The sequence below is a fragment of the Polypterus senegalus genome, chromosome 6 (assembly GCF_016835505.1).
Source record: "Polypterus senegalus isolate Bchr_013 chromosome 6, ASM1683550v1, whole genome shotgun sequence".
Classification (NCBI taxonomy): domain Eukaryota; kingdom Metazoa; phylum Chordata; class Cladistia; order Polypteriformes; family Polypteridae; genus Polypterus; species Polypterus senegalus.
This window is the reverse complement of record NC_053159.1, coordinates 66133584-66148570: the sequence shown is the minus strand read 5'-3', so window position 1 is coordinate 66148570 and position 14987 is coordinate 66133584. Positions and strand designations below refer to the sequence as shown.

Below are 14987 nucleotides of genomic sequence, written 5' to 3'. Positions count from 1 at the left end.
ATTTTCTTCTCCCTATAGGTGCCGGCAGCAGTGCACATCACAAGTGCAACAGTTCCAAGCACCGCATCATCTCTCCAAAGGTGGAACCCAGGGCTGGGGGCTATAGCAGCAGCCACTCAGAAGTGCAGAACAACGATGTATCAGAGGGCAAGAATGAGCACAGCCATGGGAGTGGCAAGGGTGGAGCACAAGGAGGCCGTGAGAAGCGCAATGGCAAAGTGTCCAAGCCAGTGCTGCTACATCAAAATAGCACTGAGGTCACTTCTACAAACCAAGTGGAAGTTCCTGACACCACTCAGAATTCACCCGTGTCCATCAGCAGCGGGCTGAACAGTGATCCTGACATGGCTGACAGCCCAGTTGTAACTGGCCTAACCCATGTGGCCTCCGTTATGAGCGGCTTGTCACAAAGCACTGCTGTATTCATGTCAGAGGTGACAGGAGACCCTGTGTACAGCATGTCCCCCACTGGAGGCCCAAACCAGCACCTCATTTCTTCTGACACCTCAGCGCAAGGACTAGTCCTTGCTGTCACCTCTGACAGCCACAAGTTTGCCTTCCCCGCACCTGGGAGCGCCACCGATGGCTTGGCAATGCTGTCTGCAGCAGGAGTGTCCGAGGAACTGGTCTTGTCAAGTAGCCTCGACTCAGTAGGGCCTAAAATCCCTGAAACCACCATGAACTTTGACCCTGACTGCTTCCTCAATAACCCCAAGCAAGGCCAGACGTATGGGGGAGGGGGGTTGAAGACAGAAGGGAACAATGGGAGCAATGGGAATATTAGCAGCAATGGGAATACCAGCAGCTTGGGGCATTCATCCCCTGTTTCAGACACCACTTCAGGGTTTGGTTTCTCCACGACTCTGGTGAAGACAGAAATAAAAACAGAGGACACTTCATTTGAGCAGCAGCTAGCTAAAGAAACTAACTACCAGGTAGGGTCTGTAGTGAGTGGTGGCTCTTCAGGCCCGGGATCCTCATCCAACTCTCTGTCCCTTACACCTGGAACCACCCTTCTGCCATCTGGTGGTGGACTGAGTCCAAGTACCACTCTGGAACAGATGGACTTCAGTGCCATTGATTCTAAGCAGGAATACCAGTCCTCTGTGGTAGCCACTGGCACTAGTAACTACGGTCAAACTGTGCCAAGCCCCCACCTGTCGCACCAGAGCCGCTCACCCAGTTTCTTCCTGCAAGAACCACCTCAACCCCCTCCACAGCAGCAGGCACCTCCACCAGCCAACACTCCTGGTTCCAACTTGTCAGAATCCCCATCTTTTCTGGGCCTGCAGGTTGTAAAGACTGAGACCCCAAATGGAGGCAACGCTGGACACCATCACCACCACCACCACCATCACCATATGCATCACCCTCACCAGCAGCCCCAGCACACTCCTCCAAACTGCAATGGAGGAGGTGGACTGGGGACCTCAGTGGATCAGTCTCCCACACAGCAATCTTCCCTGCAGCTTTTGCAGTTCCCTGCTGGATTTCAGACTATGGCATCAGAACATCAAGAAAATGTAAACCTGGAGCCAACTGCAGGGGCACAAGGAGGCCCGGGAACTTCCCAGAATGGAGCAGAAACTGGTGGGGGAGCAGAAAGCCTAATGAAGTCAGGAGACCACCTTCAAGTGTGTGGCAGCACTGAGCACTATCTGCAGCAGGCATCAGAGAGCAACACAGCCGGAATGCGCACAGGAAATGGAAATCCTAGCAACAGCACTGGGACACATCAGCAGTTGCAACCCATCTTGCAGAGTGCTGGTCTGGTACAAGGATTGTATCCATCCGTAGGTGCTCACCAGTCCCTGGGGAGCACTGGGGGCATGGAGATCAGCCTGGACCATTTTGACATTTCCTTTGGCAACCAGTTTTCAGACCTCATCAACGATTTCATCTCAGTGGATGGGGGAGCCACTGTGGGCCCCTCGGGGGCACTGTATGGGCACCAGCTAGTGTCTACAGGCCCTGAAGGGCAGACCCAACCAGGACCTCAGAATGGACAGGAGGAGGGAGCCAGGACTACCTACAGCCAAGCCGAACTGTGTCTGCCAGCTTGCTGCAGCCCCCAGCATCTGGGAGGAGCCACTGGAGGTGGGAATGTAGGAAATGGAGCCAGCACCGATGCCAGTCCCCTATCATATATGCATGTAGCAGAAGTAGTTTCTGCAGCTGTGGCACAAGGAGCTCTGGGAATGCTTCAGGCCACTGGAAGACTTTTCATGGTCACAGACTACTCACCAGAGTGGTCTTACCCAGAGGTAAGTTGGACACCACTGGGCACACTGCCCTCTGGTGTACTATATAAATTATGCTTGCAAAGCCTTGACTGTGCCACCAGTGGGTTGTTTGACACCTTCACTTTAGTACATATTATTTTGTGTAAAATACAACCCAAGGTAGTTTATTTCTCAACAGATGACACTGACATTCCATATTAGTCAATAATGTGTTCAGTGCTTTGCTTTTTATGATACTCACGTGCTCCTATCTGCCTGTGTGTGGTTTTGCCATTGCAGGGTGGGGTCAAGGTACTCATTACTGGACCTTGGCAGGAAGCCAGCAATAACTACAGCTGCCTCTTTGATCAGATCTCAGTCCCAGCTTCCCTGATCCAGCCAGGAGTACTACGATGTTACTGCCCAGGTAAGGTTAAAACAGAATCACCCTAAGCACATTCTGCTATTAGCTTAGTTCCTTGGATCTTTGCTGCAAAGTAATCAGCTGCTCACCTAATTTTTTTTTTGTTCCAAGCTCGTTGTATGAGCTTATTAGAAAGGCTTTATAATAATTTGGTTCCCAACTCCAGGTCTATGGGGCACTTGCCATTTTCAAACCTGATCTCTTCTCTATTTCTTTATCCTTCACAGCCCACGACACTGGTCTTGTCACTCTGCAGGTAGCCATCAACAACCAAATCATCTCAAATTCTGTGGTGTTCGAGTACAAGGCCCGGGCATTGCCCTCACTACCATCTTCTCAGCATGACTGGCTATCTCTAGATGGTAAGAACCTATGGGGTACTTGATTAGATGGTTGGGGTGATCAGCTATAATGCTACTCTGTAGGGGGTTCTAGTAACCAGTGGGGGTGCTATACATTTATGCATGGCAGCATCATGTCACATAATTAAATTCAGATAAATAAGCATGTTTGTCCCAAAAAAGGAGCAGGTCATTTTCCTGATTGACTTTACAAAATGGTCTGTTACTGTACATATTACTGTTCAATGAGAGGCTGTAATGAAAGTGGATTGATTATATTGCGAAACACATGCAGGACATGAACAAGTTTAGAGGCTGTCACACACAGACTATCGTGTCAGAAGAAAACAGTCAAGTTAGCATCAATATGTCTCCTACTTCTAGCCTTGTTCTGCATGACACTGAGAACAGATCTTACATTTTGTAGATGACACACTCATAAAAGTTCTTCTTGCCTCAGAGGTTCAAGTAATCATGTAGAGGGCTTTCTGTAATAACAATCTGCTTTGGGTTTAAAAAAAGAAAAACAGTACTCGCATTGTTCAGTATATGAGGTTTATGCCAGTGGCCCTAGAAGGTCACAGTACTTTCTAATCTTTCTAATTCTTGTTCATTATTTAAGGTATTACTGTACTTACTGGCCATTTTGCTTTCTTGTTTTTGAATTCAGCCCTTGAGTTTCAGAGCTTTGTAAAGGTGTTTTGTATTTAACTCACTAACTTGCATTTTTTTCCTGAGCACTATCCAAAGACATGCAGGTTAGGTGGATTGGAGATTCTAAATTGGCCCTAGTGTGGGCTTGGTGTGTGGGTGTGTTTGTGTGTGCCCTGCAGTGGGTTGGCACCCTGCCCAGGATTGGTTCCTGCCTTGTGCCCTGTGTTGGCTGGGATTGGCTCCAGCAGACCCCCGTGACCCTGTGTTCAGATTCAGCGGGTTAGAAAATGGATGGATGTTTGCAAAAAAGATAAAAATGACAATGATATGTCTGCATTTGGGTTCTATTGATTAGAACTGGTCACTTTTTAAGAGCTTATTAATGGGATAGCTTTTTGCATGCAGACAGCACTTCTGCACAAAATACTAAACAGGTACCACTTATGCATAAAAGAAATATTTGCTAAATTCTGGCAGTTTGGACAATTAGCTTTCAAGTTCATGGTGACTTAAAAATATGCAAAAAGTGCTGAATGTACAGGACATGTGATGGACATGAGCCCTGGCCAGTGCTGTTCCTACCTTGTGCTGCCAGGATGGCTCCAGCTCACCATGACCCTAATTTACATCGAGCAGGTTTAACAGTGCATGTATGCTGATAGTGAACTCAGAATTAATAATACTAATGTAGAATACAGTTCTAATTAGAATAGTTTTTAGGATTTGATGGAGAGAATATACCACAGCAAAAACACACCTGCATATTTCCTTTATTGATTTTGCAAAAGCATCAACCTAGTGCTGAGGAACAGCCAAAGTGAGCTATGCTGACATGAAGGACACTTTCATGTCATTCTTAGCTTAATAAAGAAAAAATTCTTTTGAGCCTGTCATAATATACTATACTGATAGGACAGCTCTCTACCTGGTGGGCAAGACTCATAATTAAGAAATGTTCATAGTTGCAAGTGTCTGTACTGGTTTTTTATACTGTATTTTTGTACAGCGCTTTTGACTGAGTACAGGCTAAGGCCCGGTTTATACTTCACGCAATGCATGCTGCAACAGACACTCCCGCTACACAAGCATTGTACTGTTTATACTTGTACGCGTACTTTACGTAAATCTGGAGGAATCCACCAGGTGGCAGTGCGAGATATTATCACGGTGAGAACAGGTTTGGCTTCGCTGTGTTGTGAATTGCCTGGAATACCCATTAAATTCCGAAGACACCTTACTGCAATATCTCTGAAAAGGATGTTTAATGATTAAATCATCAGTCCAGTTATTTGTCCATTTCAGCTAGCACTGGGCACGAGGCAGAAACAATCCCTGGACGAGGCATCAGCTCATCTCAAGGTGAATACAAGCACACACATACACTAGCATCATTTTAGTGTAACCAAATCTACATATCTTTGGAAGGAAACTGGAACACACGGTGGAAACCCAGCAGGAAAACATGTAAACTCCAGGCAGGGAATATCAGTGTCATGACTCAATGCAAGACAGCAGCACTAACTCTCCGCCACTGTGCCACCCCCATGTGTGTAATTATTAACAGTATTCATTATTTAAATGAAATTACTGATTTATCTGTGAAATTTAACATACATACTTCAATGCATTTCATCATGAAAGTGATATCAAGTATAACTCTAAGGATTCTAAATGTGCAGAGAGTTGGAATATCATACATTTAATGTGCTTAGTGTGGCGATCTATTGCTGTTTGCCGCTGCTGTCAGTACCAGAGGAAGCCCTAGAAAAAAAGACGGCACAGAAGAGGGTATGTGAGACTTTTAAAATATATCGTGTCATTATGATCGGGAATATGCGACGCTTGAATAAAAAAGCACCACGAATGCATCTGTAGGTTGGCATTTTGCTTCACCTCTTCGAAGCATTCATCAAACATCGAAGCGCACACACCGATCTCGTAGGATCCGCAAAGCGGCTTTCTGTCACAGGTAGATAGTAACCAGAGACTCTGACGTCACATTCCAACTTTTAGCACACTGTGCCCCCCGACTTTTTGCTGGTACTGCCATTCGCACATGCGTCGCGTTAATTTCTGAGGACCTGCTCAGAGGACGCATCAAATGGACGCTGGAAACGCGTGGCAGCCATGATGCGGGACTGTACACATTCTGAGTGTGAAGTATAAATGAGCCCTAACAAGTTTACAGGTAGGAATGACAGATTTTACAAATGACATAATGTAAACACATGTTCCAGAAACAATATATTAGGTTAAACAGTTATGTGGCGTTTAAGTGTAAGATCCAGGTCATTTAATTTAGCTAATTAACATATACTAGTTTAGACGCTGGTTAATACATCTCATTGAATAAAGACATCATGAATATATAGAAATAACATAAACCCAGGCACCAAAGGTACAATATATTGCAAGTACTATTTCTGTGAATAAGCAATTTACAAAATTAAAATTGGAATGAATAGGGTGCAAGGATAGAAATTGAGTTCAATTTTGCGATTTTAATTTTTCAATTAAGAAAATTCAGGGTCATGGTACACTAGAGCCTACTTTAGTAACACAAACAACCTTTATAGGAAGCCACTCCAATGAAGGACCCATGACACAGACACACAGGCACGCTCATATTTAGAAGCTCCAAATAACGTAACGCACAGTTCATGGGGATGTGGGAAGAAAGACTCCGCAGGAGATGTACAAACACCACATGGGATTCTGGATATGTCAGGTAGCATTGCTCACCACACCAAACTGCCCCCCATAAATGCGTGTTTATATGGTATACCTCATTTTATCTCCTATGGTTTTGAAGATCCCTTTAAAACATTTCCAGTTTAAGAATTTATTTTGTAGACACTAGGAAAAAATAAAAATATTAACAAAATGCATCTACTAACCTTAATTTTAGCTATTACAACGACAACATAATAAAAAGGCAATGTATTATGTGTCTTGGGCCAACTCTTGCATCATTTTGTCTTTTTGCCTGGATCTTTTTGTTAGGAATTAATAGTTTCATTTCATTTCATTTTTTGTCCCCCACTAACTGTTATTTTTGTGATTATTTTTTTCTGTTGTACAGATTATATAACTGTTTTTTCATGAGCACTGCCATTTTGTGTCTCTAGATTTCACAGGCTGCAACCATTTTGTGTATCTGGTCGCTGTGATATGTTAACCATAGCATAACGTCCCATGTATCTCTTGTTTCTTTTCTGGAGTAATGTAAAAGTTCACAGAAAGATGCCAAACGCCTTTTAGGTCCTTTCTCTTGGTTTACAAGTACCTACCCATCCTTCTTATGTGTACAGTTGAAAGTGATTCCTAATTATCCTTATTCTTACATGCATTTCACCTATTTCCTTCCTATCTGTACATTCTTCTATTTCTTTTGTCCTTTCTTTTAGAACGAGGACTAAACGAGAACAGGCTATTCAGCCCAAAAACGTTTGCCAGTCCTATCCACTTAATTTTTCTAAAAAAAAAATCAAGTCTAGTTTTGAATGTCCCTAAAGCCTTACTATCTACCACGCTATTTGGTAGCTTATTCCAAGTGTCTATGGTTCTCTGTGTAAATAAGAACTTCCTAATGCTTTTGCAAAATTTACCCTTAAGTCTCCACCTGTGTTCTTGATGATCTCATTTTAACAGTAACAGTCTTGATCCACTGTACTAATTCCCTTCATAATTCTAAACATTTCAATCATGTCACCTCTTAATATTATTTTGCTTAAAATGAAAAGGGTTAGGGTTAGGGTCAGCTCTTTTAGTCTTTGCTCATAATTCATCCCCTGTAGTGGCTGAATGAGCTTAGTTGCTCTTCTCTGGACCTTTTCTAGTGCTGCTATGTCCTTTTTGTAGCCTGGAAATCAAAACTGCACACAGTACTCAAGATAAGGCCTTACCAGTGTATTATAAAACTTGTACTCCACACATCGTGCTGCATAACCTAACATTCTGCTAGCCTTCTTAATGGCTTCTGAACACTGTTGGGAAGTTGATAGTGTTGAGTCCACTGCGACTCCTAACTCCTTCTCATAAGGTGTACTCTTGATTTTCAGGCTCCACATTGTATATTCAAACCTAAAATTCTTACTTCCTATGTGTAATATTTTACTTTTACTGTCATTAAACTTTATCTGCCACAAATCTGAACAAACCTGTATGCTGTCCAAGTCCCTCTGCAATGATTCAAAGGATTCTAGATTATCCGCCAACCCACCTATCTTAGGATCATCTGCAAACTTAACCAGCTTGTTACATACAAGCTTCCTGTGTCTGAGCCAATTTTGCAGCCATCTACAAACATCACCCTGAACTTCCACTTCTTTTAGTTTGATGCCCAACCACTCATGTGGCACCTTCAAATGCTTTCTGAAAGTCCAGATAAATAATATAATATGCCCCACATTGATTGTATCCTTTTGTTGCTTCCTCATAGAATTCCAGCATGTTAAAAAAAAAAACATGACCCCCCTCTTCTGAACCCTTGCTGGCTGTTCAGAAAAACTCCTGTTCTTGTCATATGTTGCTCAATCTTATCTTTAATAATTCTTTCAATTAATTTTACTGTGATGCACATCAAGCTTACTGGCCTATAGTTGCTTGGATCTTCTCGGGCACCGTTTTTATAGAACGGGATAATATTTTCCATTTCCCAGTCCTTTGGAATTTCCCAAGTGTGCAGTGACTTCCTAAAATATGTGTCAATGGTTTATATATGAACTTGCTAGCCTCCTTGTGAACTCGAGGGTAAATATCTAGTCCTGGAGATTTGTTTGATTTCAGCCTATTTAATCTAAGCAGTACTTCTCCCTCTACAATTTCCAAATTAATCAGTACCTCCTTAGTATCCCCTTTTACTGCTGGGAGGTTATCGACTTCCTCACTTGTTAAGACCTCAGGAAAAATGCATCCATTATTTCACTGTCTATATTTTTAATTCTGCTTAACTATCCCTGATGCACTTCACCTCTTCCTTGACTGTCCTTTTATTACTAAAATACTAAAAGAATTTATTTGGGTCATCTTTTGGCTTATCTGCTATATTCCTCTTCAACTGTCTTTTAGCCTCCCTAAATTCTTTCTTAATGGTTCCCCTCATGTTCTCATATGCCCTATGATTCACATAGGAGTTATTAGTCTTAAATAAGTCTTATAAAGCTGTTTTTTCCTTTGCAGCTTCTTTTTTAACTCATTATTAATCCACTGTGGAGTCATTTTAAAATTCTTAAGTCCAAATTTAGGTATATACCTGTCCTGCGTTACATGTAAAACATTTTTAAACCTAAAGTCTCCATACTTAAAAGCTTATCCCAGACTATCCTCCTTAGACTTGCTGCATCTGCTCAAAATTTTCTTTACTAAAGTTAAACTTAACAGTTTTAGTCTTTGCATCTGCTCTCTTACAAAACACTGAGAACTGTATTATATTATGGTCACTTGACCCTAGTGGTTCAATCATCTCTACCCACGCAATTCTAACCTGATTAATGCAAAATACTAAATCCAGACAAGCTTCACCCTGCGTTGGTGCTTTAACATACTGTGTTAAAAAACAGTCACTGATTACTTCAAAAACCTCCTGCTCTTGTGTTCTGCCATTTGCAATTCTGTGTACATTGAATTACATGTTCCTTATTCTCCCAATAGGCTGACCATTAAGTATGCATTTACAACCTGCACAACATAATTTACACTACAATTTACTTCATCAACTGTAAACAAAGTTCCTGCTTTTGAGCAAGTTGAATTTAGTCTTTTGTAAATAAGAAAATGAGATTAACAGTTGCCATGGGTAATGATTAGCAATCTAGGACAACCCTAAAACAGGCTGGGATAATCAAACACGACCAAAACCCTGGAATTTCACAAACCCTAATTAACTATATATATATATATAATTCACTAAGTAGCCGACCATGGCATGCAAGACAGAGACCATGGGATATGCACGACAGAGCCCCGTCCGCCAACTCTAACCCTCCTCCCGCGTCATGGGATATGCACGACAGAGCCCCGTCCGCCAACTCTATCCCTCCTCCCGCGTCATGGGATATGCACGACAGAGCCCCACCTGCCAAGTCTAACCCTCCTCTCACGTCCACCCTTGCTCTCAAGGCATGCACACTGCCTGCTCATGTGCCCACACGCAACACTTCACCAAACACAGCCTCAGTCGCTTTTGTCTCTGCTACAGTCCACATGCACCTCTGAGCCACGTTGACTTTTCACTGTTCTTTTCGATTCCGGCTGCTTTTCTATATACTAAATCGACCATGGCACGCAAGACAGAGACCATGGGATAGGGGATATGCACGACAGAGCCCCGCCGGCCAACTCTAACCCTCCTCCCGCGTCATGGGATACGCATGACAGAGCCCTGCCTGCCAAGTCTAACCCTCCTCCCGCATACAGCCTCGCAAACTGTTTTACACGCTGCATACAGTGATTCCCATCCACGACAAACATGCTTCTTCTTAGATAATCCTGCAAGAACAGGGAAAACCTTTGTCTACAAAAACCTAATTCATACCATACTAAGAGCATAGTGTTTTTGTTGGTTTGCCAGCCTGCCCGCCCACCTGACTGTTACTAGCATTCACCGCAATGTACTGGAGTGTAAAACTGTCGCAACTGCTACCTCACAAACTGTCCTTATTCCCTGGATTTCCCTGACCCCATCAGATTCAAATTTACCTTTTACTTTTACACGCAGACAATTTCCTGTTAGATTGGCCTTTGCAATGACAATTAATAAGGCACAGGGCCAAACTTTCAAAAAGATATGCCTGTATCTGCCAAAAACAGTTTTCAGTCACGGATAATTGTATGTTGCTCTCTCCAGAGTTCCATCTTTTCATTCACTCACAGTCGTATCCTCAAACCCACCCCATTTGAACAACTGTGTCTTTCAGGAAGTGTTTACCTATCAAGAAATAATTATATTGTATGCTACGTCGTGGGTTGGCTAGTATTACTTAATTTCAATTAATAAAGCTTAAAATAAAACTCTTTATTTAATACACAAATTTAATACATAAAAAAATACACAAAAATTGAAATAATGAAGAATAAAGATACAAACTATCCATCCATTATCCAACTCGCTATATCCTAACTACAGGGTCACAGGGGTCTGCTGGGGCCAATCCCAGCCAACACAGGGCGCAAGGCAGGAAACAAACCCTGGGCAGGGCGCCAGCCCACCGCAGAAGATACAAACTAAAATTACTTAATCAGTAGACAGAAAATTACAAGAGCCTGTAAAATGTTTCTATAAATTAAATCACCAAAAACATTTAAGAAACAAAAAGTGATAGGAACATAAAAGAGTTGAAACAAAACACTTAAACCTATCCAAAAAAAAAAAACTGAAATGTGCCTTTAAACAATTTGAGAAAATGAAATTCAGGAAACAAAGATAACATAAAAAATACATAAACATACACAACTGGTCAAAAGTTTTAGAACACTTCAGTTTTTCTTCAAATTTAATCAGCTGAAATGCAACAAATGACCAAAAGTGATGAAATGGTAAACAGTAAACTGCCAGAGGTTTAAATTTAAAGTGTATGCTAGCAAAAACTGAAAAAAATGAAATATAAGAGTATTATAAATTGTCCTTCTTCTGGGAACAAGTAATAGGTTACAAACTACAGATGTTCTGCAGCAGTTAAAGTAAATTAAGGCTTGTAAGCAATTTGCACAGGTGTCCCAACTTCTGTTGATTACTTAAAACCCTCTGACTGTCTTAAAGCAGTGTTGGAAAAGACTGTGTTACTACACTCTCTGAAGTACTATTTGGACAATATTGCACTGTAGAAAGTTGTAAATTCCAGTGATAATGGCAAGAAAACAGCAATTAACAAATTACATGAGACAGATCATTATTACCCTTGGCCTTTCATTTAGAGAAAATAGAGAAAGAGTAAGAATGGATGTCCTAGATAATCCAAAGGCAAACGGAAACTGAAAGAATCTCTGACAGGAAGAGATCTGGCAGAGCCAAAGTCACAACCCAATCGGAAGACAAATTTCTAAGGATCACCAGCTTGTGTGACAGGCGTCTCACAGCACAACAGCTTCAAGCACAGCTTAACTGTGGTTGAAAAAAGCAAGTCCCAGTTTTTCTTGTAAAGAGAAGACTTTATGCTGCGGGTTTGACAGGGCGAGGGGCAGTAAGAAAGCCACTCCTTAAAGGACAACATAGGCCCTTGAAATATCAGCTGGGGACTACAACACACTGGACCAATGAATCAAAAAACTGAAATCTTCAGTTCATCACGCAGGTTGTTTGTACACCAACAGCTTGGTGAAAGGTTGGTTCCGCAGTATATTACACCAAGTGTCAAACATGGTGGATGAATTCTGGTGGTCTGGGGTTCTTTTGCTGGAGGCAGAGTTGGTGACTTGCACAGAGTGACCGGCATACTGAATCAAAAGGGTTAACACAGTTTGGCTGTTATATCGCTAAAAGGTGGCTACTTTGATTAATCAAAAATTTGAATCAAATTTTGTATGCTGAATGATTCTTTGAATTATTGTTTTATTTGATATTGTTTATTTGTTCTATGCCTTGATTTTATGAAACATTAAGACATTAAAACATGCATTTCCATAAAAACTGAAAAAACTAAGATGTTCTAAAACTTTTCAACTCTAGTATATTCCTCCTATATTACTTATTAAAAAGATGTACCAAATGGCTCTGGAATGAAAAGAATGTGAACGTGCAGTTTTCTGTCTCTTTGAGTCAAATATCATTTCTTTGGCCTTTTTGACACTTGATTTAAATCCTCAGCAGAGATGTGCTATATTAGCATACTTGATAATGGGGCAATGGCCATTGTTCTGTCTCAGGTCACTTGTGTGCAGTGTAAATAGTAATGGAGACAAAACACATGCTTGAGGAGCGCCTGATCAATTTCTCAGCCAGTATGTGAGGTTGGATGGTATTGAACGCTGAAGAAAAACCCAGAAATAATGCTCTGACATATGAACCAGACCTATCGAGAGAGGTGTAGATTTGATGTATGATAACCAGCAGAGCATCTTCCAAACCTCTGTACAGTATGAAAACTGGTGGCTATCTAGAAATGACTTTACCATTAAACTTTTTTATTTTTATTTTTTTTACCAAGTATTCAAAGCATTTTATTGGAATGGATGTGAGTGCCACAGGTCTGTAGTCTTTCAGACTGCTTGGTCTGGAGCCCTTAGGAACTGAGCTCAGAGACCAGTGAAAAAGCAAATGACAAACTGGGGAAAGCTGCCTAAAACAGGAGTCAACTTGATATGCCGTCTGGCCCCACTGCCCTGTTCATTTTTACCTGCTGCAAAGAATTCTTCACTCTCATTATACTGACCTCCATTCCAGCAATATTTCTAATATTTTTACATAAGCATCTCCCTTACTTGTGCATTATGAGTGCTGAAATCATTGAGTTCAAATCTTGTAAAAAGTCATTAAGATCATCCACTAAAAGATTGAGGTCCTTGTCCATTTGAAAGGCCACGCTTTTTTAAGAATCCAGTCCTGTGATTGTTTCAGATCTTTCCAACCCTGCTTTGAATTGTTAACATTAAGCCACCTCTTGACTTTTTTCCTCCATATACCCTTTTCCATCCATCCATTATCCAACCTGCTATATCCTAACTACAGGGTCACGGAGGTCTGCTGGAGCCAATTCCAGCCAACACAGGGAGCAAGGCAAGAAACAAACCCCAGGCAGGGCGCCAGCCCACCGCAGATACATCTTTTTATTGTGTTTAATTAACATGTTAAGCCTTTGCTGCAAAACTTGCTTTTCTTCTACTTTATTTTCCCGATTAGCATGTTGTTTTTACAAAAGTAGTCCTTTTATATCTTTGGTGATTCATGGCTTAATACTTGGGTACCTTTTGACAGTTTTCTTAATGATCTTAACAAAACTAGGACAGAAAAAAGCAAAAGCAGTTAAGGCAGCCAAATCAATACCACTTTAAATAAGTTCCTCAATGACCAAGGCAGAAAATAGGAGGATTCACAAGGATTACAAAGTCTACAGGCAACCAGGAACTGAATGTCATTATTAACAACTAAGTAGTGTGGTTACATTTTCAAGGTGTGGGCTGTTAACAGTTTTAAGTAAATACTGAATATAGTGAAACATTTGTTAGTGTCACCTGAGTTTGGTTTCTTCATAGCCTTTTATTCTTTCCCTCTGTGAAAACCAGTTTTCCTTCATTTGGCATGGAAGGGAATTAAATTGTCATTTACTTCTGCAAATTACGTGAGACTGCAGTTCCACTGCCTTATGAACTTTCCACTTGCTTTCTTTAGCGGTGGTTGAACACACTGTTGATTGGAACATCTTTGACCCCAACTGTTGACACCCCTTGCCCCACCTTTTGATGCTGATTGTTCATTTGGTTAATTTAAGACACCCGATCTATGGACATAAATGAAAATGAATATGCTTTTGTATTGCATTTTAAACTGACATAAAAATTGCATGTTGTAGTGAGTTGCAATTGATCATTTGCTTGATATGTTTTTAAATGATGACACAGTTGTATCATGCTAAAATTAAATACACCATGTACATATGCATTACATTTCAATTTAACATGAATAATCTTCCATATGGAAACTCCAGTCTTAGATAGCGGTGCTTGAATTTCTAATGGAGAAATACTCCACATGCCTCACTATTTATGTTAATACACATTGAGCAGTGTTTCTCAACCTTGTGGAAATGAGCGAAAATGGAAGAGCAGGTAGGCCCCTCCAAACTATTGCACAGCACAGTCAAGCCCTTTGGTGGACCGGGAAGAGGGTTGTTTCGGTGCTTCTCAGTAACTAAAACATTCTTTTTCCTCATGTGCTTGTGACCCAGAGGTTGAGAAGCACTCATATAGGTTATCAGCACTTATGTATGTCCTCTTCAAGCATACACATTCACATCCATGTTCTTTAAAGGGGGACAACATATAACTGACAAAAACACAAAAAGAACTACTGTACTTAAGTGAAAAATGTAAAAAAAGGAAAATAGTATAACTAATAATATATAAGTATTATTCAATTTTATAACAATATATACTCAGACTTCACATTATTCCTTCTAATTATCCATTTCAATTCAGAAGAATACACTTTCCTGTAAAACTGTGTTTTACAATGACCATCGACCAACGCCAAGGCACTAGGAAAAGCAGAAAAAAGGAGGAATCTATCTAATGTGAGAATGCTTTTCTCATGGACAATTGTATATAGCATGTTCAACAGTAAGCTGACCTAATGACCTAATAATAATATATTTTTATGTTTTATTTGACAGATGCCTTTATCCAAGGCAACTT

General features: G+C 41.1%; 1 protein-coding gene across 9 annotated transcripts in view; it reads left to right on the top strand.

Annotated features, from left to right (window-relative positions):
- LOC120531118 (calmodulin-binding transcription activator 1-like) overlaps positions 1–14987 on the top strand; it is a 202265-nt gene that overhangs the window by 127804 nt on the left and 59474 nt on the right. For all 9 annotated transcript variants that reach the window (XM_039756226.1, XM_039756225.1, XM_039756224.1 and 6 more), the window contains 3 exons: positions 19–2264; positions 2523–2649; positions 2874–3008. In XM_039756226.1, the coding sequence (XP_039612160.1) occupies positions 19–2264; positions 2523–2649; positions 2874–3008 (2508 nt within the window). The remainder of the gene's footprint in view (positions 1–18; positions 2265–2522; positions 2650–2873; positions 3009–14987) is intronic.